This window comes from Lepisosteus platostomus, chromosome 13 (assembly GCF_059453375.1).
Source record: "Lepisosteus platostomus isolate fLepPlt1 chromosome 13, fLepPlt1.hap1, whole genome shotgun sequence".
NCBI classification, from domain to species: Eukaryota; Metazoa; Chordata; class Actinopteri; order Semionotiformes; family Lepisosteidae; genus Lepisosteus; species Lepisosteus platostomus.
In genome coordinates, this window is record NC_142623.1 from 1,855,836 (window position 1) to 1,879,010 (window position 23,175).

At 41.4% G+C, this 23,175-nt stretch overlaps 1 protein-coding gene across 1 annotated transcript in view; it reads right to left on the reverse strand.

Moving 5' to 3' along the window:
• csmd2 (CUB and Sushi multiple domains 2) overlaps positions 1 to 23,175 on the reverse strand; it is a 269,206-nt gene that overhangs the window by 40,463 nt on the left and 205,568 nt on the right. Inside the window, exons 34-46 of the mRNA XM_088602480.1 lie at positions 22,599 to 22,802; positions 21,455 to 21,579; positions 17,925 to 18,021; positions 17,137 to 17,241; positions 16,746 to 16,864; positions 16,488 to 16,557; positions 15,047 to 15,163; positions 14,014 to 14,223; positions 12,959 to 13,147; positions 8,895 to 9,072; positions 7,079 to 7,224; positions 6,899 to 6,979; positions 4,850 to 4,963 (exon numbers count right to left, since the gene is read on the reverse strand). Of these exons, the coding sequence (XP_088458606.1) occupies positions 4,850 to 4,963; positions 6,899 to 6,979; positions 7,079 to 7,224; positions 8,895 to 9,072; positions 12,959 to 13,147; positions 14,014 to 14,223; positions 15,047 to 15,163; positions 16,488 to 16,557; positions 16,746 to 16,864; positions 17,137 to 17,241; positions 17,925 to 18,021; positions 21,455 to 21,579; positions 22,599 to 22,802 (1,755 nt within the window). The remainder of the gene's footprint in view (positions 1 to 4,849; positions 4,964 to 6,898; positions 6,980 to 7,078; positions 7,225 to 8,894; positions 9,073 to 12,958; positions 13,148 to 14,013; positions 14,224 to 15,046; positions 15,164 to 16,487; positions 16,558 to 16,745; positions 16,865 to 17,136; positions 17,242 to 17,924; positions 18,022 to 21,454; positions 21,580 to 22,598; positions 22,803 to 23,175) is intronic.

Genomic DNA, 23,175 nt, shown 5'->3' on the forward strand with positions numbered 1-23,175 from the left:
CTGTCTCCCCAGCCTCCACTTAATGGTTATTAAGATAAACGCAAGATAAACAACTTTTTTTTCAAACCACTCCACAAGTTTCTCACATGCAAGTATTCTCCAATATCATCACAACAAAACCATAAAGTTTGTTTCCACAGCTTTGACACTACTGTGCAATAAACCAATAAATTAACGAACTAGCAAGAACCCCAATAAAAAAACACGCACAGCACAGCATGTCAATATCATACCAACAATTTTTACCAACAAAACCACAAAACCATGTTATCATTCGAAAAAGGACAACTGGAGCTTTAAAGACAATCGATCACAAAGTCACTTTTTATCTGATGATGCACTTCCAAACTTCCAATATGCATCGATGAGGCAATCAATAAGCCAGCAAAACAAGACCACAAAAGCAAAAACCAGCAAAAAAAAAAGATATATCCAATGTTTTTACCTTATTTTGAAGCATGATATATATATCCAAAGTAGCCCAGACTAGCTTATCTAGAGACCTGGAGGCTATTGACCGTTACTGCCTGTGTTGTAAATAGTGGTACATGTTTGAAGCAGGACCGCAAGAAATAAGGCGATCTGATTGGTAAAAAGTGCTGTCATTCATTGTATTTTCAGCCATTCAGAGTCCTTATGGGGTGAGACTTCCTCTCGAAGCCTCAGGCTGTTTTCCGCCTGCCTTCTAGCTGTCAATCATTGACTCAGAAGGGGTAATCAATCAGTTTTTTATCAGTTTCTTATCAGTGCTCCTTTTTTTCACACCAGAAGGCAACTCTGAGGTTTTTTTTCATTGCATAACAGCAGATAAAGGCTCTCTAGCAGTGTCTAAAGGTTTTTATAGCAATTGCAATGGTTTTTATTCTTATTATTTTCAATATGATTTTTTATTATAGGCGTGAAATTTCATTCCAGGTCCAGTCTTCACAAAACATGATGTAGAATTTTTTCTAATTGATCAATTTGTCCCAGATTTTTATCCAAGCTAGTAGTCACCTAGAATAAGGTTTTCAAATCATTCCCAGGCCTTTTTACATGCATATAGTTGAAAAATCTGACCTCTGAAGACCAAAAAAACATTTTCGGCTGCTGTTTTTTAGGGTTTTTTTTTCATATGTTTGTCTGCTGAGTGGACACATTATGAAATATAAGAAATTTGACTCTCCACACTCAAAGCCAAGGGGGTTGGCTTCAATTTAAAACCTGAACCAGGCTCCTGCTATGTTCTGCTGCAGAGATATAACAAACTGTTTAAGGGGAGGAAATTCCAGGCGGACATCTGCTAAATGTGTCACTGGGACTAAGTTTAATTACATCTAACATTCTTACATGTACAATGTAGAAATTTGACTCTGGCCTGGGATCATTATAATCAGACACCTGCTATTGTGTGTGACATCTCAGGAACAGCCGAAAGGTGGAGATAATATTATCAGGAATAGCCACTGGGTCATAGGTACGGTAGAATGGTCATTCATAAACCTCCCTTCATGGTAATAACATACGTAGGGTCACCATAGCTGGACTCTGACTACAAACCTCGCTGCAACACTGCTAGAATTCAGGGCACTGTGAAATATACCTTGTGCTTGTCTTCTTCTTCTTCGGAATTGTCCAGAAATTGATACTTCCGTCACAAATTAAGCTCATCTAAAACCTTCGCGGGACTGAGATGTGACTCCTTGCATCCCTACAACAACAGCTGAAATGTTGTGTCTTCTCTTTTCAGCATGGAATAAGACTTTACTTATTCCTTTGCAGCCTATGCATGCTGATGCAGCTCCATACTTGACCTATATCTATTTATGGTTCCAACTAGCAAAAATACGGTGTATGTCATATGAGTGAAGAGCTACACCTCTTCAGCTACACACACCTGAAGAGATTCCACAAGGAAAAAAAACATTTGTATTTTCAACCTTTCTTTCAAGTACCTTTCAGCATGGAATTTACCTCTCAGTATACAGTATACGGTTTTTGGCAGCCAATGACAATGACTATCGCCCTTAATTTCATCAAAAGGACAATATTGTTGCTTAAAGCACACGGCAAAGTCATACTGCTTCCCACTTTTGAGACATATATTTATCAGTAAACAGAAAACAAAATTAGAAAAAAAATAGAAAATACCTATGGCCACCAGCATGCGTTAGATTTACATATCCAGACAGAAATTGGTACTGAGGTATGTGGCCAAACATCTTTCTTATTCCTCATTGTACTTTGTCTCGTAATTAGATTGCCTGCCACATCTATGTGGTCCCGCTTCATGGATTTTACCATAAATTATCCTCTCATTGCCTTAATGGCATTGTACCACAAGTATCATCGAGTACTGCGTGCACGAGAGAGGGGGCAGAGCTCGCCATCTCAGCTGAATTACCACAGCGCTCTTTGCGTCTGTTGGTTCATCGCAGTAAGATCAAATTAGCCCTTGCTCTCCCATTCATTTCCAGCCTCGTTATTCCCAGATTGAAAGATGTGTGGGCAAGTTCACGCTGACCTCTACAATGAGAGGCTGCCATGCTAGCAGTCTTCTTGACACTGTAGAGCTATGGGAATCTCTTGCAGTCTAAGATGCTTATCTGTATGTGCACCCACGAGACTCTAGTGTATATAGCTCCCATTTGTCACAGATCACAAGTAGTTAATAATAAGATAAGATATGATACGATAATATAAGATAAGATCACTTTATTGCCCATATACAATTTCTTGTATGAGGAATTTGTCTTTTTACATACCCCCAACTTGCTCTCCATGAGACACACAGACAGGGGGAGAAGCAATAATGCAATTACTCCTCTCCTTTACTGCTGAGGCATCCCTTCTGAACATTTTAACACAATGGAAATTGCATGGTACTTTGACGAGGACTTAACATGAATTGATTTTACTTTGTTATGCTTTCCCATAGATTGTTTAATTCCTTGACCATGTCTTTTCATGCTTTACAATGCTATGCTTTTCCCTACTCTAAATTTACCATCATGCACAGTAGTGAATCTTTAGCAAAGAATTCTGACACCATTTGAAATGATGCAGTGTAACTACAGATAGGTCATTGAAACCACAAAGGACAATCAGTTGTATGTGTTTCAGGGCAATTTGAGGGAAATTAAATCCTATCTGTATGTACTAACTGTATACCATGACAGGAGATGTCAAATGCTACTCTGCTGAAGATAAATAAAGATAAATAAAGAAAAAGGAGCAAATTTCCCTCTTCAGCACAAGGTTCTGTTTGATATTGTGTGAAGTTGTTAAATGAACAAACACACAAAAAATGTGAAGCATGTGCTGTAGTGGGAAAGCACTCTAATGTTCACAAGGACTAGAGGAAAAATCATGCCAGGTTATCATTGTCACCATGGAGACAGGACAGATCTTCAAGCTCTGTTCTGTGCTGGTGTGTGTGTGTGTTGATGGACGGGGGGCACACAGACTATAAATCCTTGTTCAAATATTAAGACTTTCAAAAGGAAGGGAACTTTGGTGGGGGGTGAGAGTGTAGGGAATAGACAGTCTGAGCAGCACTGGGGTAATTGAGAGTTTCGGATTTCGACTAGACAGAGAACACTGTAGTGTATCAGGAGTGGGAAGCATGTGGGAAGAGGGGGTGATATTAAGATGACTCAGGTTCAGGGCTTCACTGCTGCTTATAAATGCAACCTACACTGCACGCTAACCAGGTGCGAGGGTGTTGCCAAAAAAGGACTCATCCCACATACAAGAGCAGCATTTGAAGAATAATAATAAAAATCAAATTAGATTCTAATACAATGTTGCAGACTATTCTGCTGATGTGTATGAATGCCTGTGGGCATGTGTTCTAATTATGGCTGCTTCAGTAGGTTTCAAAACCAGAAAGCCCAGGCACTTCCTGCCTCAGAACGGGATGGGTCTGGTGAAGAGGGCAGATCATATCAAAGCGATCCATCTGCTGCTGGAGAGAGGGGAGAGAGGGGAGTGGGGTGCCTCTCTCTCCGGCGAGGAGCTGTGAAAAGGCTGTGATTTGATAGGTGCAGCTGCAGCCTGGCTATCCTCTGCATTTCAATGAGCCCTCGCTCCCGTTCTGGTGCTCCGCGAGGCACTGCACCACAGCCGACGCTCCGTCTCCCCCTCTCCCTCGCCGGCGCCTCGCGCGTACGCTGCGCTCTCCCACTGCCGGGGACCCGCAAAACAGACACAGCGCCCCCTCACTTCCCCCCTGCCGCTTCAGCCCCCTCTCCCAGTCTCCTCGACAGGCCTCCTGATTGAATGCCGTTGGAGTGGCTGTGACAGCACCCAGGTTGCTGGGGCTCCGGAAAGAGGGATTCAGTGAGGTACTGGGTGTAGGTGCGTGTGGAGGGGAGGCCACTTTGGTTGATAGTGTGATTTAACGAAGACAAAGACAATATAAAGAACAAAAATAAACAAAACAAAGAATGGGACTGAGCCCCATATGAATAGAAAGAGAGAGAGGAAGCTGTTTGGGTTTTCTGTTACATAACTACCAAGTGTGATACTCTATGGGAGATGTCCAGCAGAAGAACTTGTTTCAATGCTTAAGCAAACATCATGATCACTTTTTTCTCAATTTGTTTTTTTGTTTTGTTTTGTTTTCTGGTGCAAAGCTTAACATATCTCTCCACGACAGAGGCTCTGGTTCAACAGCACAGCAGCTTTCCCATCAATACTTCTACTGCTACATTTCAGAAAAACAGAGAATGGGACAGGGAAAATGGGGAAAAAATAATAATTTGAAGAAAAAAAGCCTGAGCAATCGGTCAGTATCTTATTATTCTGTGCATTTAAAAAAACTCATACCTGGCTCTAAGGGCCACCCCTGACAGACAGGCTTCCTTACCTTCACAGGATGGCAGGGGGCCTTCAAAGTCCAGGTGAGTCCCCAGTCGACAGGTAAGAATATCGTTGCCACTCAGCTGGTATCCAGGCAAGCACCTGTAGCGCACAATGTCCCCTGCAGAGAACACGCAATTAACTTAGTCAAAAAAATGAGAAGTACTGTATCTGGTCCAGAGAGAATGTCTTGAAGTGAATAATCGAATCACAGGATGACATAAATTAAGATCTTCTAAATTTATACTTACAATAGCAGATAAAAAACATAAACAACATTTCTGGGACAAGGCTGAAATCTAGCGGGTCTTTTGCTCCACCCAAAGGTGAGCAATTCACCCCTGATGAATTTCTAACTTTGCGTTTTTAAGAGTATTTTCTTACCTTCAAATAAAATTGAATAGAGATTAGGCATTTAATTTTTTTGCGCTTTCATTGGAATGACGAAACACATCCACTTCAGAGACTTGCCAGAAATGTAATTGTTGCCATCCATACATTTTCTAACTACTTCATACAATTCAGAGTTGTGGGGGAACAGAACCTATCCAAGCAAGCAATGGGTGGAAGGCAGGGCAGATCTTGGATAGGACACCAGTCCAACACAGAGAACACACAGAATCAGACACAGGCATACACACTCACACACAGGCCAAATATCTCAATAGTCAATTAGCCTAAACATATATCTGTGGATTGTTAGAGGAAACAGGAGCACCCAGAGGAAACCCATGCGAACATGGGGAGAATATAAAATCTCCACGCAGATAGCAGCCCAGGTCACACAGGGCTCCAGCACTGCTAGGCAGCAATGCTAACCATAGCCCACTAAAGCTGTTTTTCTTTTTTCCCCTTCCAGGGGGGCCCAACAGTTAAGCACTAAATTAACTTACTTAATGTGCTGTATAATCAATTAGCAAAAATGCCCGTCCTCTACTGCGAGGGACTGCCCGTAACTGGCACATGTGAGAAGCCTTTCTGTATTCTGAGGACACTCAAAGTCTGTCTGCCTGCACCAGTTCTGGACCTTCTACAGCCCTGCGCCACCATTCTGCTGGAACTGGAGAATGCCAAAAAAACAGAAGACCTTGCCCTCTCAGTCATACCTTCACCACACTGGCACACTGGAGCCCGTTTGGTGCTCCAAGATCATTGCTCAGCCAAGCGAGATGTGTTTAGTTGAACCTAATTTTTGTAACTAGATCAGACCTGAATTGATCTTTTCAATTTCTCTCAATTTCTGTGAATCAGACCAAGACACTAATTCCAAAGTCAAATAAACAAACAGAGGAATGAATAAACAGCTCACTCAATATAAAGACAGCAGCTACTGTAGATAGACTAATTGATAAATAAGCAAACAATACATTACAAATACTCCATCTCTTATAACCCTCTAGAATCCAATTGTGACTTAATAATTTTCTAATTAAAACTAATAAAAAAAACTGTTGATTTAATTTTCTCTTTCAGAAAACATATACGGAACAGTTTCCAAATCATATGAAAGCAAGAAAGAGTATCTGGATGCTCAATCAACGAGAAACATTTAACATGTTTTCTAATCCAGGAGATATTAATCTCTTAATTTACCAACACAACAGGCAGAGTTCAAAAACGATATTTCACTCCCTAACTACTCAGGTCTGTAATAATATTCCATACTTGAGACAGAGACGGAGGGAGAAAACCTGTTAGCAAAAGAAAATGTGATAAAACTGTAAAACAATTTCACTTAAAACATGGTTGATATAATTAATGGCTGCAAGAAGTCACTCCAAAGTCACCCACTTCAGCATTTCTGCTCTGCTGCCTTCCACAGAAATAGCTGGAATGACAAACAGGAATGAGGCTAGGTTTTTCTTTCTATTCTGGGAGTATTATTAATGAGTCCTGGCCAGCCAGAAAATTAACTCTCAGCCTGTGTTTCTAGCACACTAAAGCAGCTTTTCAGCATCACCCTAATTATTAATTGAAAAACGTTAGAAAAGGCAGCTACCCAACAAATATTGAGCTTACAGGGGACCAATGAGTGCATTTTGAAAGGCATAGTTACCTATTTTGAACTCTTTGCTGGCCATCAGGATTTCAGCGTTTGGGACAATGGGTGGTGGTAGACAAAACTGGAGGAGGTAAGCTAAAATGAAAGAAAATTAAGGCAAGCATTTTAATTGCTATTTTTGAATAGCCAAATCCAGGAGCTGTGAAACCTTGGAGGTGGGGGGGAGTCGCAGACCTTGGTAGCTGATACTGAAGAGACCTCCTTTTTCTGCGTCGCTACGGAAACGGATGAGGACCTGGTTGGTGGTGCTGCTGGGACATTCTACAACTTTGTTCCCGCTGAACACTCCTAGTTTCTGGGCCGTCTCCTGAGGACCATCCCTGGAAAAGTACAACAGAACATTTTTCTTTTGTTCCTTCTAACTTGCTTAATGGACAGTTTACCAGACAGATTAATCTGCAGAGATGTGCTCCTGTAAAACACATGAAACAGAATGAGAACAGGAGGTCACAACTCTGGGCCTGGAGATCCCGAAAGAATTCTTAGGATCACCATCTGCCAAAAACGTGGGAAATGATAAATAGGCCCAGTTAAAATAATGGTTGACTGGAGACTCAGGATGAAATAAGTGGTAAATTCAGTGTGACCCCCAAAAACCTGATTTTGGATAATCATACACTGCCACTCACATACTCAGCTTCAATGTAGCACAGAGGCATTACATTGACTCGTCATTATGAAGGAAAAGGACAACTGTGAGAATTTGTGCATGCACACAGTTTTTAGGTGTCCCAACTGTGTGAGGGGGATTTTCTAGCATCTCCTGTCAGAATGTCTCACTCTTACCACTTGTAGAACTTTGTCATCAGACGCTACCACCCACAGTTCGGAAGGGCACACAAAACATGAAGATTCAAGGCTCCATATTCTCCTGTCTCTGAGGGAAAAACACTCCTATCGCAAGTCCATATCCCCCTGAGTTTTACAGTAGTAAAACGACGCTTTAAGTGAATGATGGAGAAAGATCTAGCCTCCTTCCTCAGTGGTTCCCTGAGGAAACCAGCTTCCTCTTGGAAGATTCATTAAGGAAAAGGGATGCAACACAATTGGCCGATATTCCTGAAACACCCATTTTTTCTACAAAACCATCTGTCTCCCTCTCAAAAAAGGACCCTGGAGATCTCCTAAGCGGTGGACCACAGTGTCTCTGGACAGAGTGTGAAATGCGGCTCTACCATAGCTTGTGAAACGGAACACAAAAAAGAAAACCCATGTGTCTATTCTGAAGTAGCCCATAGAGGAAACATTGGGTGAACACTCCTGGTACAGTACATGTTCAGAAGTGGCAAACAGTGACGGCTAAACACCACTCCCATCCTATTCAGTACTGCTATCTGTCTATAGATGCAAAAGACGTAGATAATGAAGAGAAAAACAGGCAGAATCAGAAATCTTTGACCCGTTGCTAAGCAATCATTTTCAGCATTGACCTGCTCGCTCACTGCCTTACTGTCACGATCGTAATCCCTCCTCTGAAGGGCACTCCGGCCCTTTCGTATTTTAGTTGATAACATGCACCTTTCCTCTGTTTGTCCCTCCTTATTTAAGCCAGGCGCTCTCGCTACTCCTGGCTGTGCATTGGAAGACGGACGCCCGGAGGCCGCCTAGCTCCACGTCCACGGCTTGAGGGCACAGGCTTCCGAACGACGTCCTGACCATCTGGGTCCGGGGCTCGGAGCGCCTGACCTCGTCAGTCTATTTTTAACTTCTTTGTTCCTGGTTCCATGACCCCGTTCCTTGTTTTTATTCTTGTCTTCGTCTTGGGTGGACCTCCCAGTTTGGGATATTGGACTGCGCCCTGGTTTCCCTATTTGGACTGTTTTGAACCTGTTCGCCTGTGCCACGCCCCCCGAGCACCAGATCACAGCCGTCACGCCCCCTGTCTGCCATCCCGTCCTGCTCCTGCTGTGTTTCCCTTGAAGTCTTATTCCAGTCACTTCCAGATTATACCGTCTGCATAGGGTCCTAGACTACGCATCGCGACACTTACCAAATGGTGATGAAATTGTTCGGACCCGGGACGTGCACTAAAGTGAGATTGATGTGGACTCCATGCCCATGGGCTACAGTGATCAGCCATACGCAGTCGGCGGAGCTGGGGTATTCGTTCGGATAACCCGGTGAAAAAATGGTCCCATTGTCGGCTGTTATGTTGCCTCCGCAGGGCGCTACAAATGAAATAAATAAAACGCCATGAATAAATAAATACAAAGGCTGATGGGAGGGGGAGGAAGTGGTGAAAGGAGCTCTCGTTGGGGACTAGAGATTAGCTTTAAAGCCTGTTAGCAGTAAGAACTCTGTCAGAATGTTTGGGAAAGATAAGGGCACAACCTTATCCCAGCAGCAGTCAGTCTGGGAGGAGGCGGGAGGCCCAGGGCATTAGGGAGCATTAGAGGAGATGTGCTCTTGTAGAGTGCACACCATGTATGAGAACTGAGCCCTGGGGAACAGTGAACAATTTAAACGCAGTCTCCATTGCTCCCACTCAAGCACTGAGCTTCAAATTGCAGAAGAGACACGCTGCTGTTTTGTTAGCAAGCAAAACAAGTTGTGGTCCATGTCTGCAAACTGGTTTTGAGGTTTTCATACTTGTGAGATGGACAATTTACTGAGAAGGCACTTGCAAAACTCCCAAAAATGACAATCTTAGTGTGTGGCTATAAATAAATTAAAATAGACTCCGGAAAAGTCTCGTTCAAAGAGAACCCTTCTCACATTTTGAAAACTTATTTCATGGTAATGTGGTTCTAAGGCTTATAGATTACAATCGTAATTAACTAAAGTGTAGAACAGTGCATCCTGACCCTGGTCTTACAGGAACACTGCTGGCTTTCCAACTGAGCTCTAAATCTCCAGTGCTAATTGATGGCTTAATTGATCTGCTTGCTTGTTTAGACTTTTAATGAACATATTTCTTTGGTCAGTTCTGAGTGTCAAAATATTCTTCGACAAGGGTACAAGTTGTTTCCAGGATATTCAGCATACAGAACTTTGTGCAGCCTCTCGACCATCCTTGTTTTTTTGGGGGGGAATAAGCAACTCTTACTCATTGATCAATTGCTGATAAACAGACAGAAGTGGGAATATGTCCTGCAATGAGCATGTGTTCCTTTCAAGAGAAGTCAAATTGGTTACATTTCAAGAAACATGCCTGAATGAGGGTACTGTAGTTCTGAAACCCTGTGCAAATCCCACTTTACTTTTTAAGAGCTGAAAACAAATGTACTGCACAAATATCCCTCAAATAGAAAACTGAAATCAATTAGTCTGTGATTAATAACTTGGCTTGAGCAAAATCTAAAAAAACGCAGTTCCTCTAGGACCAGAGTTGGGAACTGGGGTAGAATGTTTTATAAGCTAAAGCAGGAGGGTTAAAAATCGCCAAGCATCACATGGATTTGCAATTTTTTTTTCTTTTAGTCTCTGAACACAGGGGAAAACACGCAGAACAGGTTATTTTCCATTCAAATCCCCCCACAGTTGACTTACCTGCTAAATGAAATATTGATCACTTCATTGATTATAAACATGCCGTATTGAGTATCACTCCTCAGCCATGATATTTATTTCCTATAGCAGACTGCTGGAAGGACAGTTGGTGGGAACCTTAGTGTCAAGCTATCAAGACCGAGCTAAGATTACCTCACCTGTCTGAGCTCACATGCTGGCAACTGCGCTGCCACATGTGGCCCGAAAATCATGAAAACGCTGCAACAGTCAAATAAGACAATAATCAAAACCCTGACTAGCTGGTCAAAGCCCATGGTGCCTTCAGAAGGAACAAAGGTGTTAACTCTGGTGTCCAGGCTAAAGTGCAGGTCCAGGAATTCCCTCTTAATTGAGTGGATGAAGAATGTCTCACTCCACCTGGTCTGCTGTGTACTGGGGCTGCTTCACACTGGGTGAGTGCTGGTTCTGCACTTCAGCGGTGGATGAAGTGGGTTTCTATACCTAAAGCATTTTGGGATGATAAGTATTATGCAAATGCACAGAATCATTTTAATAAGAAACTCTTTTCCTTACTATATTGATTAATTTAAGTGTAATAATTTATTGCTGTTTTTTTTTCACAAGGTGGTAACACCATGCTTCACACAGGGAACTGTAGGTTTGCTAAGTACTGCTTTCAGTCTAGGGGTCCCAAGGGATTTAACTCTTCAAAACACAGATGTGTCTGCATGCCTACACTTTATAAATAGGATTTAAAACATAGAAAAGGAGCCCTTGAAGATAATACACTGCAGGGTGGATGAAAACTCCAGGCAGTGTTGTTTTACATAGAAGGACACAACACTAAATCACGCACTGATTTTCCAACGTGCTTCAGTGAACACTTGCTCCCTAACATTAGAGTGAGATAATGTTCTTGGAACTCTTCCACCTCCCAGCAAAGCCAGTGGCAGAGAGCCAGGGCAAACTCAGAACTAAGGAAGCCCTGTCAAGCATCTAAGGGAAAGGCAATAACGAAATTAGACTTAATTTAGTGAGAGCTGGAAGCAATCCATCTTTGTTGAGAAAAGCTTAAAAAGGGTTCGAATTAAGAGGAGGAGAGAGGCACAGTGGCTCAGTGATTTGCAGTGTTGTCATCCAGTTCAATTTCTGGGGTGCTCTTTGCATGGAGTTTGGAGTTTGTACCGTATGTTCTCCCCCTGTTCCTGTAGGTTTCCCTACACGGTCTACAGACACACTGGTAGGTTAATTGGCTTCCGGGAAAATTGGCCCTGGAGTGATTTTGCATCTTTGTGTGTCTGCCCTGCGACGGACTAGCGTCCCATCCAGGTTGTACCCTGCCTTACACCTGTTGCTTGTTGAGATAGACTCTGGCTCCCCTGCAACCCTGTGCTGCATAAAGCAGTTAGAAAATAGATGAATGGACTTAGAGGAGGAAAGTACAAAAATAATGACCCAGCTGGTTGGTCAGGAAGCTGGAAACTGGTGTTCTGAGAAGGAGGCCACACAGACAGAACAGCAGATTTGGGTCAGGTTTAATAGATATCTTAGACGGCATTCCCTGAAAGGAATCACATTTTGAACTGTAGAAATTCAGATAGCATGGGTGGGGGGGGGGGGGTTAAACTAGTTTTTAAACAATTAAAAATGCCTAAAATTACCCAGCTGGGACAAAATCTCTGTGGTAAGGATCTGATTTTTAAAAAAGTCTTGATTCTTTAAGTTGAGTTGCACAGAAACCGCACCAACTAGGAGGCTCCAGAAAACTGGGAGATTCCAGCTACCTAACATGCCCACCCCCTCGCACCAAAATAAACATATGCCCAAACATAATTTAATTGAGTATGTGCTTAATGCGTTACCCAGGAGCAAGCCTTTGACTGTAACAGGATGAATATCTGTTAAGTCAAGGTCCATTTTACCAGACAAAATCCGGCTCATCTGAATCCTCCAAATATCCAACCCATAAGGTTTACTAACCCACTTCAGCTGCGCTGCAGGGTAGAATATCAATGCTGACACAGAGAACTGGTGCATGACTCCAGCCCTCCAGAGTCACCATGCTGCATGCTTCATCTAGCTTTCCCTAAGCAGCGAAAAGCTCTATGAAAAAAAAACAGGAAAAACAGTTTCCTGTTCTTCTTTCATATTCTAGTTTACAATATGTATTTATGCACAAGGGTATTTAACAATTAAGACATTTTTTTAGATCATTTACTTTTTTGCAGTTTTGCTCTTTAAGATAATTTATTTTTGACAATCATTATCTAGCGAAGGCTTGAGTTTTTACAGTATATATACCTTTATAAAACGCTCTGCTGTGTATCTCTCAATGGGTATTACTGAAAAAACAGTACTTCAGTAAAAATATATTGTGTCCCATTTTTCACTTATGTGGATTCCTAATTGCTCTATTAACCCTTTTTACGTGGCTTTGCTGCTCTAAAAAAGTTGCAGCTCAAGAAATACGTACACATAGAAAGGCATTCTGACATCACCAGCTTTCCAAGGCATGAGGTTGGGATCTCAGCCGAACACTGCATTCCTGACGAACTGGACCTTGCTGGGTCACGGAAAGGAATTGGGGTTCAGGACAGCTCTTACCTTCGCATCTGGGGAAGGGCTGGTCCCAGTTGCGGTTGGTGCCGTGCTGGCAGGTTAGGATGGCATGCCCAACAAGCTGGTACCCTGGGTGGCATTCAAAGGAAATGGACTGGCCAACATTATACCCAGCACCTATCACCGCGCCATGTTGAAAGGGCTCTGGGTCAGGACACTCCTGCAGTTCGTAAGCTGATAAAAAAAACGAATTTAGATTGACTAGCAAGGGACGAAATATTGTAGATATTTAATTGCAAACTAATCCAGTGTTACATCATCAAGTAATCAAGAGCCCAGTACAATTTCTGTAATTTACTGTAAGTACTACCCTACAGCCTTCCACATTCCAAGCTAAAGTACTGACATTGACTTCTGACACATTTGTGAACAACCTCAGATGTACCGCCAGGGATATCCATAATTACTGCATGAACAGTACACTCCCCCTATCCTACGTGTTCAAGGTTTCCTTCAGCCCTTTATCAATGTGCTTTCAAAGTCCTTGAGAGACAGTGAAACCAGAATTAATCAGACAGAACCTAAGGGATTCAACTGATGAGGCTGGTAAAAGTGACTCTGCCTTTAACATTTATTAAGATAGATAAAAGGGAAAAATAGAAGTGCAGTCTGGAAAAAAGAAGGCCAGCCTTTTAGATTAAACTAAATAAGCCAGGTTTACTGTGTAAAGAATGTTGCCTGTGACACATGGCTTCGTGCTTTCTTCCAAATGGCTGATTCTGGAGAAAGCAGCCTGCAATCTGTCTGGAGTTATGAAATGAACTATATATATGATACATTTTTCTAGACTGCAGGACTAATGCAAATGTACATTTTTTCGGGGACTCCAACATATTATGGATTCATGCAGATTTTTTCCTGTTATTTATCTAATTACCAAGTTTTCATTACGTGTAGCTTGTGCACGTTTACTCTGTCCAAATTGAAACAGTAAAAGAGTATGACCCTCACTTGCTGCCAGTTTAAGCATTGTGGTATAAAAAGAGGTATAAACGTGCCACGGTTAGTAGCAACTGCTGGACAGGTGGTGTTGTCCTTACCCTGGTACTCGAATCGGAAGCCAGGCTTGTTCTGGGAGTGGTCACTCCGGAAGTACACCGTGGTCTCATGGGAGGTGGTCAGCAGGGAAGGGGGGAGCTCCTGTCCACTAAATCGACCGATCACCGAGCTGGTTTCAAAGGGGCCATTGCGAATCTCAATGAAGTCGTGGTTGGCCTCCGTGGAGAAATTGAGGAATTGTATGTGGGCACCTGCACAGCACCAGCAAAAGCAGGACACACTCTGAAAATCTATATCATCCTTAAAGAGTTCTTGTATCCCGTTACGTGATTGGCACAGTTATGTGTTTGAGCACGTCTCTAGCTCTCTAACAAGCCTGATTAAGGTCGTGGTTTCTCAGAAACATTCAAATGCATTGTGTCAAGAGACCATTCTTTTGAAGTAGTTGGCTGGATGTGTTGTGAGACTCCGGCATCTCCAGTCTCAGTGTAATGCATGCAGCCCACAAATAACAGTTAAGCCCACATCTCCAAAAGGCTGGCCCACTCCTGGCAGTCCATAAGGAGTGATGTCTACAGCCTATCATACGGAGTGATGTCTATGTAACACCATGATGTTACAGACCTTTGTCTGTACTGTGTGGGTTTATTTTGAGTTGCGCTTAAGAGGTTGGTGTAAATCCAAGGTTTGACTGCAATTCCTATGCTTATATAAAGATTAAACATGTTTTTAGTGAGTGGGTAGTGAAACTATGAGAAGCTTACTTTCCCTTGTTCAATACGGTACAGTAATCATAGCCTGGATGCAAACATGTATTGCTAAATTTGGAGGAACCCCCACACTGCATTTTAGGTAGAACCACTCAAAACACAAAGTTTACTGCAAGACAGGGGTAAATGATCAGGCCATGTGAAAGTACACAGAATAGTTTATTTAATAAAGTCAGGTCAAAAGGTGAAATTTTAAATGAATTTTTAAAGCCCCAGTGGTTAACTATCTTCCTTCAATTGCTATAAACTCAAATGACAACTAACTCTACCAGTCTCTCAGAGCTTCCAGAAAAGAGTGTCTTACCAAAGCCCACAGGCAGGTAGAGCCTCCAGGTGCAGTCGCTGTTGCTGGGGTAGTTTCCTGGGAACCCTGGGCTCAAGATCATCCCTTCCATTTCCTCCCGGACCCCCCCACATGGTGCTGCAGTGGAGCCAAAACAAAAGAGAGAAGAAGGGACAGGGCATGTATTTGGTGACATAGCTTGCACCTGAACCACCAACCTTCATGCTAATGGAATTGCCTTCAATACAAAGTCACTAATGCTCAAAGTCTGGGAGAATAAACGTCTAAAGTATTTTTTTTTAAAATTTCAGAAAGAAGAAAAATGCTATTTTAATTCAACAAAAGGAGGTTTCACTTAAGGTGCCACTATAGAGTTATAAAGTATAACCGAAGTGTTTGATTTCTCATTTTTCAGCATTAAAGAAAACTCCCTTCCTCTGCAATGCCTGGGCAACACTGCTGATGTGTCTAGATGGGAAAACTCATGACTCGAGCAGAAAAAAAAATATCAATGTCATAAAAGGGTTAAACTCCAATTTATAACAATAAAACAGAAGAGCTGGATTATGAAATTTTAATCAGGGAACTGCTGATGCCTGTAAGCGCCATCAATCCTTTGAAGACTTTTACAAATCGGAGCAGGTGACAAGCTCAATTAACTGAGAGTAGGTTTTCCTCATTAGGTGTGTAAATCAGACGCAGGCAAACTGTCATGCAGGTTCTGTTTTCTGTTGCAGTTCCACTGCTCTCATCTTTCTTGAAGGAACAGTGTGAAAACACAAGTGTATAGCCATAGAATTTCAAACGATAACCTGAATATGAACCATTAACAGCTTAAATGAAAATACTAGGATTTTTACAATCACAAGTCAAGTCATGTGCAGATTTTCCAAATAAATACATCATTATATAGATATGTGGAGTTATGTGCATTACACCACAAATAAAATATTTTATTGACTTTACATTTTCCATTGCATCTGTTTAAAGATTTGTTGGTTAGAATCAGAGTGCCGTTTTTTTAATTGATCATTTTACAAGTTTTATGCATTCGCAATATTGTCTTGACCTCAACAGTGGTGAAGGAATACCAGCAGCACACGCAAAGCTAAACAGTCTTAAATCAATGGAATAGCATTAAAAAGATCAAGTGTCTGGGGGCCAGGGGTTTAATCACTGCCATTAATATTGAAGGCAAAAATCGATCAATGTCTTCCAGGAGGAACGTTAACTGGGCACTGGTTGAATTGGAAAGAGTTGAATGTTTATCAGAAAGATCAGTCCCTCCACAAACAACTCAAGAAAGTTTATACAGTATAAGTCGGTGCATGAGATGAATGATTTTGTTTGCACTCTCTCATGCATACAAGTACTGTACACACACTTGTGATTATTTGTTGTCATTCTGAAAAGACTGCTAAATCATTCACTGAAGAGGCATGAGGCAAGGTGGATGTTTTACCGATGCAGAGTGGAGGAGGAAAGTTCCATCGGCGCACCGTTCCGGGCATACAAGAGATGTGAGAGCGGCCCTGAAACAGAAACATGAATTATTTAGTTCCTTTTGTGTTTACACTGCTCAGAGAGAGAGAGAGGGGATGGAGAGAAGAGAATGTATATGGAATGAATTAACCAGAAGGTTCAAGGTTCCCATTGCATAACGGACTTGTGATAGGGTAATGGAACAGCTGTGCAATCGTAAGATCTTTCATTTCCTCACCTGGAGGATGTAACCAGGTTCACAATGGAAAGACACCACGTTGTTCATCTGGTATCGATCCCCTACTTTCATACCATTGCTGGGAATCACAGGCTCTGGGCAGCTAGTCAGGGACACGGCTGGGGGGGAAAGCAGGACACAGGAAGAGAAGAGAGGGAAGTGAAACAAGAGGAAAGGATTAGGTCTGAATGTTTTTAGAAGAAGCAGAGTTCGAAGAAGAGAAAAAAAGAAGAATGCCAAGCAACAAAGACATTGAGTATTATGAGAGAAGAATGATTTATCAAACTATGCCTGTGTGGCAATGGCTTGTGGGATCTGTGTTCAGAAGAATAACTAAGAACATAGTAATTCAGACCCCCAGTATTCAAATAGCCAAAACGCTCTGCCTTACTCTTGTATTCCAGGTGGAAGCCAGCAGCAGAAACACTGATATCGGAAAAGAAGTGAAGATAGAGCTGGTTGGATGTGCTGTTCAGCAGTGCTGGCACTGTGGTACCTGAAAGACACACAGACAGACAAAGTAGCTTTTACCATTAGCAAAAAAGGATTTCCCATCTGTAATCAATTGGATTTTACATGCAACTCTCTGTCAAGTTTGCATTAGATATCTACACAGTACCAGTAAGTTAAGATGACCTGGAAAAAAGTATGTAGGAGTCTGTTTTTGGTTTCAGGGCAGGCTTCATCACATACAGTACTGTATGTCCTATACTTGAGGCTTTGAAGGATGCTCATTAATTTTTCACTTTTTGTTTTCCTTCTGTGCTGGAACCATTCGCAACTGCTCATGATCTGAGATATTAGATGCTATTTCTTATGACATATATTATTTAAATGGGTAAAATAAGAAAAAGAGATGTTTGGGTATAAAGTCATTATTTCTTCTCTTAACCAGTTCTTTTTTAAAAGATGCAGCACTCTTATTTTACCCAATATATATATTTCTTTTAAATAAAACAAATTGATATTTACACAATAAATGTGGTAATTTACAGCAAATTCATATCTGCTTAATTTTTGGCCTGTATATCTGTAACATTTAATTGTACTGAAATTAAGAAAGAGGTGTATTGATAGCTAAAGTCACCATAACTTTTCATCATACAAGAAAGACTTTTGGCAGTGTGGCTTGCTACTTAAACTGTCAGCTCAATAACTGGGTCATGATGCACGTCTCACCTGAGAAGCTGCCCAGCAAGGTGTCAGTGTTGTCACCTCCATCAAACACCTCGAGAGAATCCCAGTTGTGCTCTGTCACAAAGCTGATTACCTGGATCTGCGGTGCAGAGAAAAAAATGAATTGTCAGAGGTTTGAATCCAGCGCCTGCAGGTCATCGTGGATTAGTGGGAACGCTGCAGGCAGCAGGGCTGCGAATGCTTCCACTGAATTGTGGGCAGCCATTCAGCAGTGTCATCACTTTTGCCAGCCACATCTCTGTGCTCTGCAAGATCGTTGTCAGATACCAAGGCTGCATTTAGCAGCAAAACTGTTGGTGCCGACAGACTGTGAATTTACACTTATCTCTGAACAATGTCTTGGGAAGGTAAAACAGGAGCTGATGCCCATGGGATGACATAATAGTAAAACATGATAGCTGAGGCTAGAATGCCACCAAGACGAGCTAATAAAGAAAAAGTGAGTTGGTTCCCTTTCCATTTAATTACTAAACACTAGAGTTCTTTTTTTCGGCCTTTTTATTCCTCTTTAGTTGCTATTTCAGGTATATCACATATTCCTTTTCTTGAATGGAAAGTAACTGCTTATCCCGTTTTGTTCTTCTAATGCATCCAGAAACAAAAATGATTTTGAAGTAATCAATCACACAGTGCAGGAAAAGCTATTGCTTTTATCCCACTCTCACCACAAACAGTACAACACACACTACTGGCTACAACAAAAAATGCACAACAAAAAACTGTATAATAAATATATTTTAAACCTCAAACAAATCCAAAACTGGATGGTTACACTGCATTGATCGTTTTTGCTTTCAATGGTTCAGTTTTAGTCACAGTGCCTTATTTCCTGCAGTCCTCTGTTGAATGAATAATTCAGAAACTGCTCAAGGGAGACTCACAAAGTGATGAGTAGTCACTGGCCTTCCAAAACATGTTTTCCATTATTTCTTTTAGTCTTTTCCCACCGATACATTTGTTTTTTCTTGGATGCTTAATGCCACTAGTTCTGTTGAAAGCCACTGTTGTCTTAGCTGTGTAGTACTTTTGCTTACCACAGTGAATTTGCATGGTTTCATAAGTATTATTGGTCTTAATGAATGGATTTACCTTTATTTTGTTCACTAGCATGTCCCTTACTGTTCTATTAACACCGTGTTTTCTGTCACTTTATTCTACTTTTATTGTGCATATTTCATCCTTGTTGTCCTCTAATGGAAAGCTTTCAGACAGAACAATCTGCGCTGCAAGGTATAACGTCAATTCCTCCGTCATGTTACGATACCAAAATTATCATCATATAGACTATCTTTATGAATGTGTTCTAGACAGCTTTAATTTCAACATTGACACAAAAACATAAAAAATTCTTTAGCAAATCTGAGTGTCTGGCTATACTGCCCACTGCCTGATCACATCTATCTAAAGAGCCGGTTTCTACCTGGAGGGCAATACTGACACAAGAATAAATATATAAACGGAGCTAGTGAAGAGCTGCAGAACATTAATTCTGGGCTGGCACAGGATTAGACAATCCTGACATGCACCTTATCATGGCAGCCACAGATGTGCTCACTTATACTCTCCCCATTATTTATAATCTATCTCTGCCTTCGGCTGCTCTCTTGAGTGAGGCTAAAGGTAGCACAAAATGTACCTTTCTCCTCCAAAATGGTTATAGATCGGAAGCAAAGCAATTATTACTTTGCAACCTCTCTTCTTTCCAGTGGCAGGCATAGTCTGATCAAAGATTGGTCTTTCATTAAGGATTGCCAAAATTGGAGAGACAAACCACTGTGGCTTTCAGTTGAGTTTCCAAAAAAGAATAAGAACTTAAGACTGTTACAAACAGGAGGAGGTCTTTTGGCCCATCAAGCCCATTTGGAAGTTAGTAGCTAATTGAGACAATGATCTCATCCATTCATTTATTGAAAGAAGCTACAGTACTTTCCACTTTTGTTTGCCTCTTATTACTTGCCCACATTGTCTAGAAGATGTAAAATGAATACCTAAGTACAGTAAGATGGGTTTATAAAGGATGGGATACTTCAAGTGAAGAGGAGAGATGCTTGCATTGTCTCTTACACCCAAAGAAAATCAGTACATGCAAGTAATTGAATAATTATCAACTAGTTTTCACACCTAGACCAGATATATTTAATTAAAATTCTAACATTTTACAGCAGTTTTTTTTATCACTTTAGCCATGAGCATGTTTTTAAAATAATGGTGGTACCTCTGGAACAAATTGCTTTTGAAAGTGAATCTTTGCAATCCTTCAAAATAAGCATTCAAGGAGAAGGACTGCATCTGTTGCAGTGTCTGTGACTTACAAAACCAGGCATACTTAATGACTCAGAATAAGAGACATCTGGGACACTTTGATTACAGAGTTTCATTTCATAAATGCGATCATAAAAAGCAAAGGAAGCCAGATATTCCTCTTTCTCCTAGGCAGATTTCAAGGGACATCTATTATGTAAGCCAGGCCATGCTGAGGTTCCTCAGGGACCAGTTTTAGGCTCAGTGCTTTCTGTTCTTCATACATGTTTTTATTGAACAGCATGTACAATATCCCCTATGATTTCATAGCTCACTACATGAAACAATAATCACTTAGCCAGATTGTTTTTCTTTTTGGAGTTAGAAGAAAACTTAGAGATGTTTCAGGACTAATAAGCTTGTTCTTAGTTTGTTGTCCCCAGGAATAAAACACGTCATGTTCTATAGTATTATAGGGAAACGTAATTCTAAGAAACCTGTCCTACTGAGAAGTGCCTCTTTCATAGAGGGCTGGACTATGCAATAATACAGCCACAATACTACTGAGGATTTCCTCATAAGTCCATTAGATAACTACTGTTGTCATTCCCGCATGCAAGCAGGGGATTAGCTTTGCTTGGAACAAACAGTCTTTGCAATTTGAAAATCAATGTGGAAATGTTATTTTACTTCATGTCATTTAATTCCAGCCAACCTGTCATTTTCAAAACTCTATAGGAGCACATCAGTGCCCCCATTTTCACCAAGACAATGCAAAAACACTAATTTAGGTTGGGCATGAAACGGAAACCCATTGGAAGGTCATGAAGTAAGAAAGCAACAAATGAATGACAAAATTAGGTCAAGAGAAGTGTGCTGTCAGCATCCTGCAGATACCAACTTTCTGGCAGCAGTGCTTAGGAGCCCGCACTCTGTATTACTGTTTTACAAGTCATGGATCTGTCAACAGGTTTCTCTTTTCATTTATTTAGCTGTTGCAAGCATGGTGTTTGATCCATTTTAGATTTGTTGGCCTCTAGGCTCTTCTACAAAGTACTGAAAAAATAGTAAGTCAATAAATGTCAACATATGTATAAAACTATTTTACCTCCATGACTCTCAGTTTATGTACAGTTACTAAAAATATAATGACAAGCACAGTGTACCCAGTACCAAATGTTGTCAAATACAGAAACCTGCAGTTAAGAAACACTGAGAAGGCTCATAGAGCCATATAATAGGAGTCCCACTTCTATTTTATTTCATCTTACCTGAATGCCAGATCCTTCAGGAACAGTGATCTTCCACACGCAGTTCAGGCTGTTCAGATAGGGCTCGGGGAAACCTGGGGACAGGATGGTACCAGTCCGCTGGGTCAGGTTCCCTCCGCATGGCACTAAGTGAGAGACACAAGTAAGGCATCTATTCCCACCATCTGTCTGTCTGCTTGCTAAACCCTGCAGTTGATAGTTTTCAAAGTAACTGCCTGGTTTGGTAGGATGGACAGATGACCAGCCACAACATCTGTCGGTCTACATGGAAAAACTTAGGCCCGTCCAGTTACAGCATCTGTCAGGCCTTGTGGTTCTCAGTAATCACTAGACTGAACATCTGTCTTTCACTCAGATGCTTGTTAGGTTTCCAGGGGTCCTAAATGAGCTCAACAGTTCTTATAATAAATGTAGGAAACTCAGCATAAGAGGAACATGATTTGTGAAGGTTTAGAGGATCAGGAATGTTTTGAAATGTTTAGTTACACGTTTTTAAACTTTTAGTATTTTTACTAATTTTGCGACCTTCACAGACATGACCAGAAAAGATCTGAAGCTAAAAGGGTAAGTTATGGAATGCAAATCATCTATTAAAGTAAGCTGCAGATAGTAAAGAAATAACAAGAACCAAAGAAGAAAAAAAGCTGAAGCTGTGATGGTAGTCTGAACCTTTGAAAGGTCTACCTTATCTGAAAGCTTCAATACCGCAATATTTCAGCATGTGATTTTAAATCTTCTGTACTTAATGACTTGCAAGTCACTTGGAGCAGTATACTGTATCACTCACTAATTAAGAATCAAAGAAATCTAAAGGAAAAATGAAAATAACATTGTGACTGAAAAACATAATTTATCTAAGACTTGACATGGTCTGCAAGCTTGCAAGTTTGATTTGTATGAATAATACATATTATTTTATTAACAATGTACATACATCTTAATATACAGTATAGAGATTTTAAAAATGGGCTGATGTGGTGTACAGACTTAGCAAACCATGGGCATTAATGGGTGATTAGTTTGATTATAGGTTTCCTTGGGATGAGAATGGGAAATAGTGGAATACTCTGTCCAGATAATGAATGGGTAAATGATTCCTGTATGTATCCGGATGATGCTGGATCATGCACCCCGGCTGACGTGCCTATGCAGCTGGGAACGGTGCTGTTCCACTGGGCCAGAGCCCCGGGGACAGTGAGGCACTCGATGGCATGGGCTCCCTCCAGCGCGTAGCCCGAGTTACACTCAAACTGGATCACCGCCCCCACCGCAAAGTTGTTTCCCACCCTCTTGCCATAGCGCGGCTCCGGGACCGAGCTGCACTGGGTGGCGCTAGTGCGAGGAACGGCTGAGGAACGAGAGGGGAGAGGAGATGGGTCAGTCCACGGGGCCCTGGAGCATCTGGAGATGCAGAACTGATTATTATACAGAAGCAGAGACCAGGGGAAAAGGGCAGAGCGCTGGTCATGAAACCTTTTTTTCTTTGGAAATGCAGCAATCAGGGATTTTGGGGGAGCTGGAACAAAACCTATAAATCTAGAGAGTTTTAGTCATTTCTTTTGACTAAACCCTGAGTGATGGAAAAAGAAGCCACAGGAAAGCCTGCAGCTAAAAGTGATACAATTTGTGCTTATAGCAAGATATTTACCTGAATTCATATTTACATGAATTTAATGCTCTTTATGGTTAAATAATTCAACAGCCAGTACCCATTGTCAAGC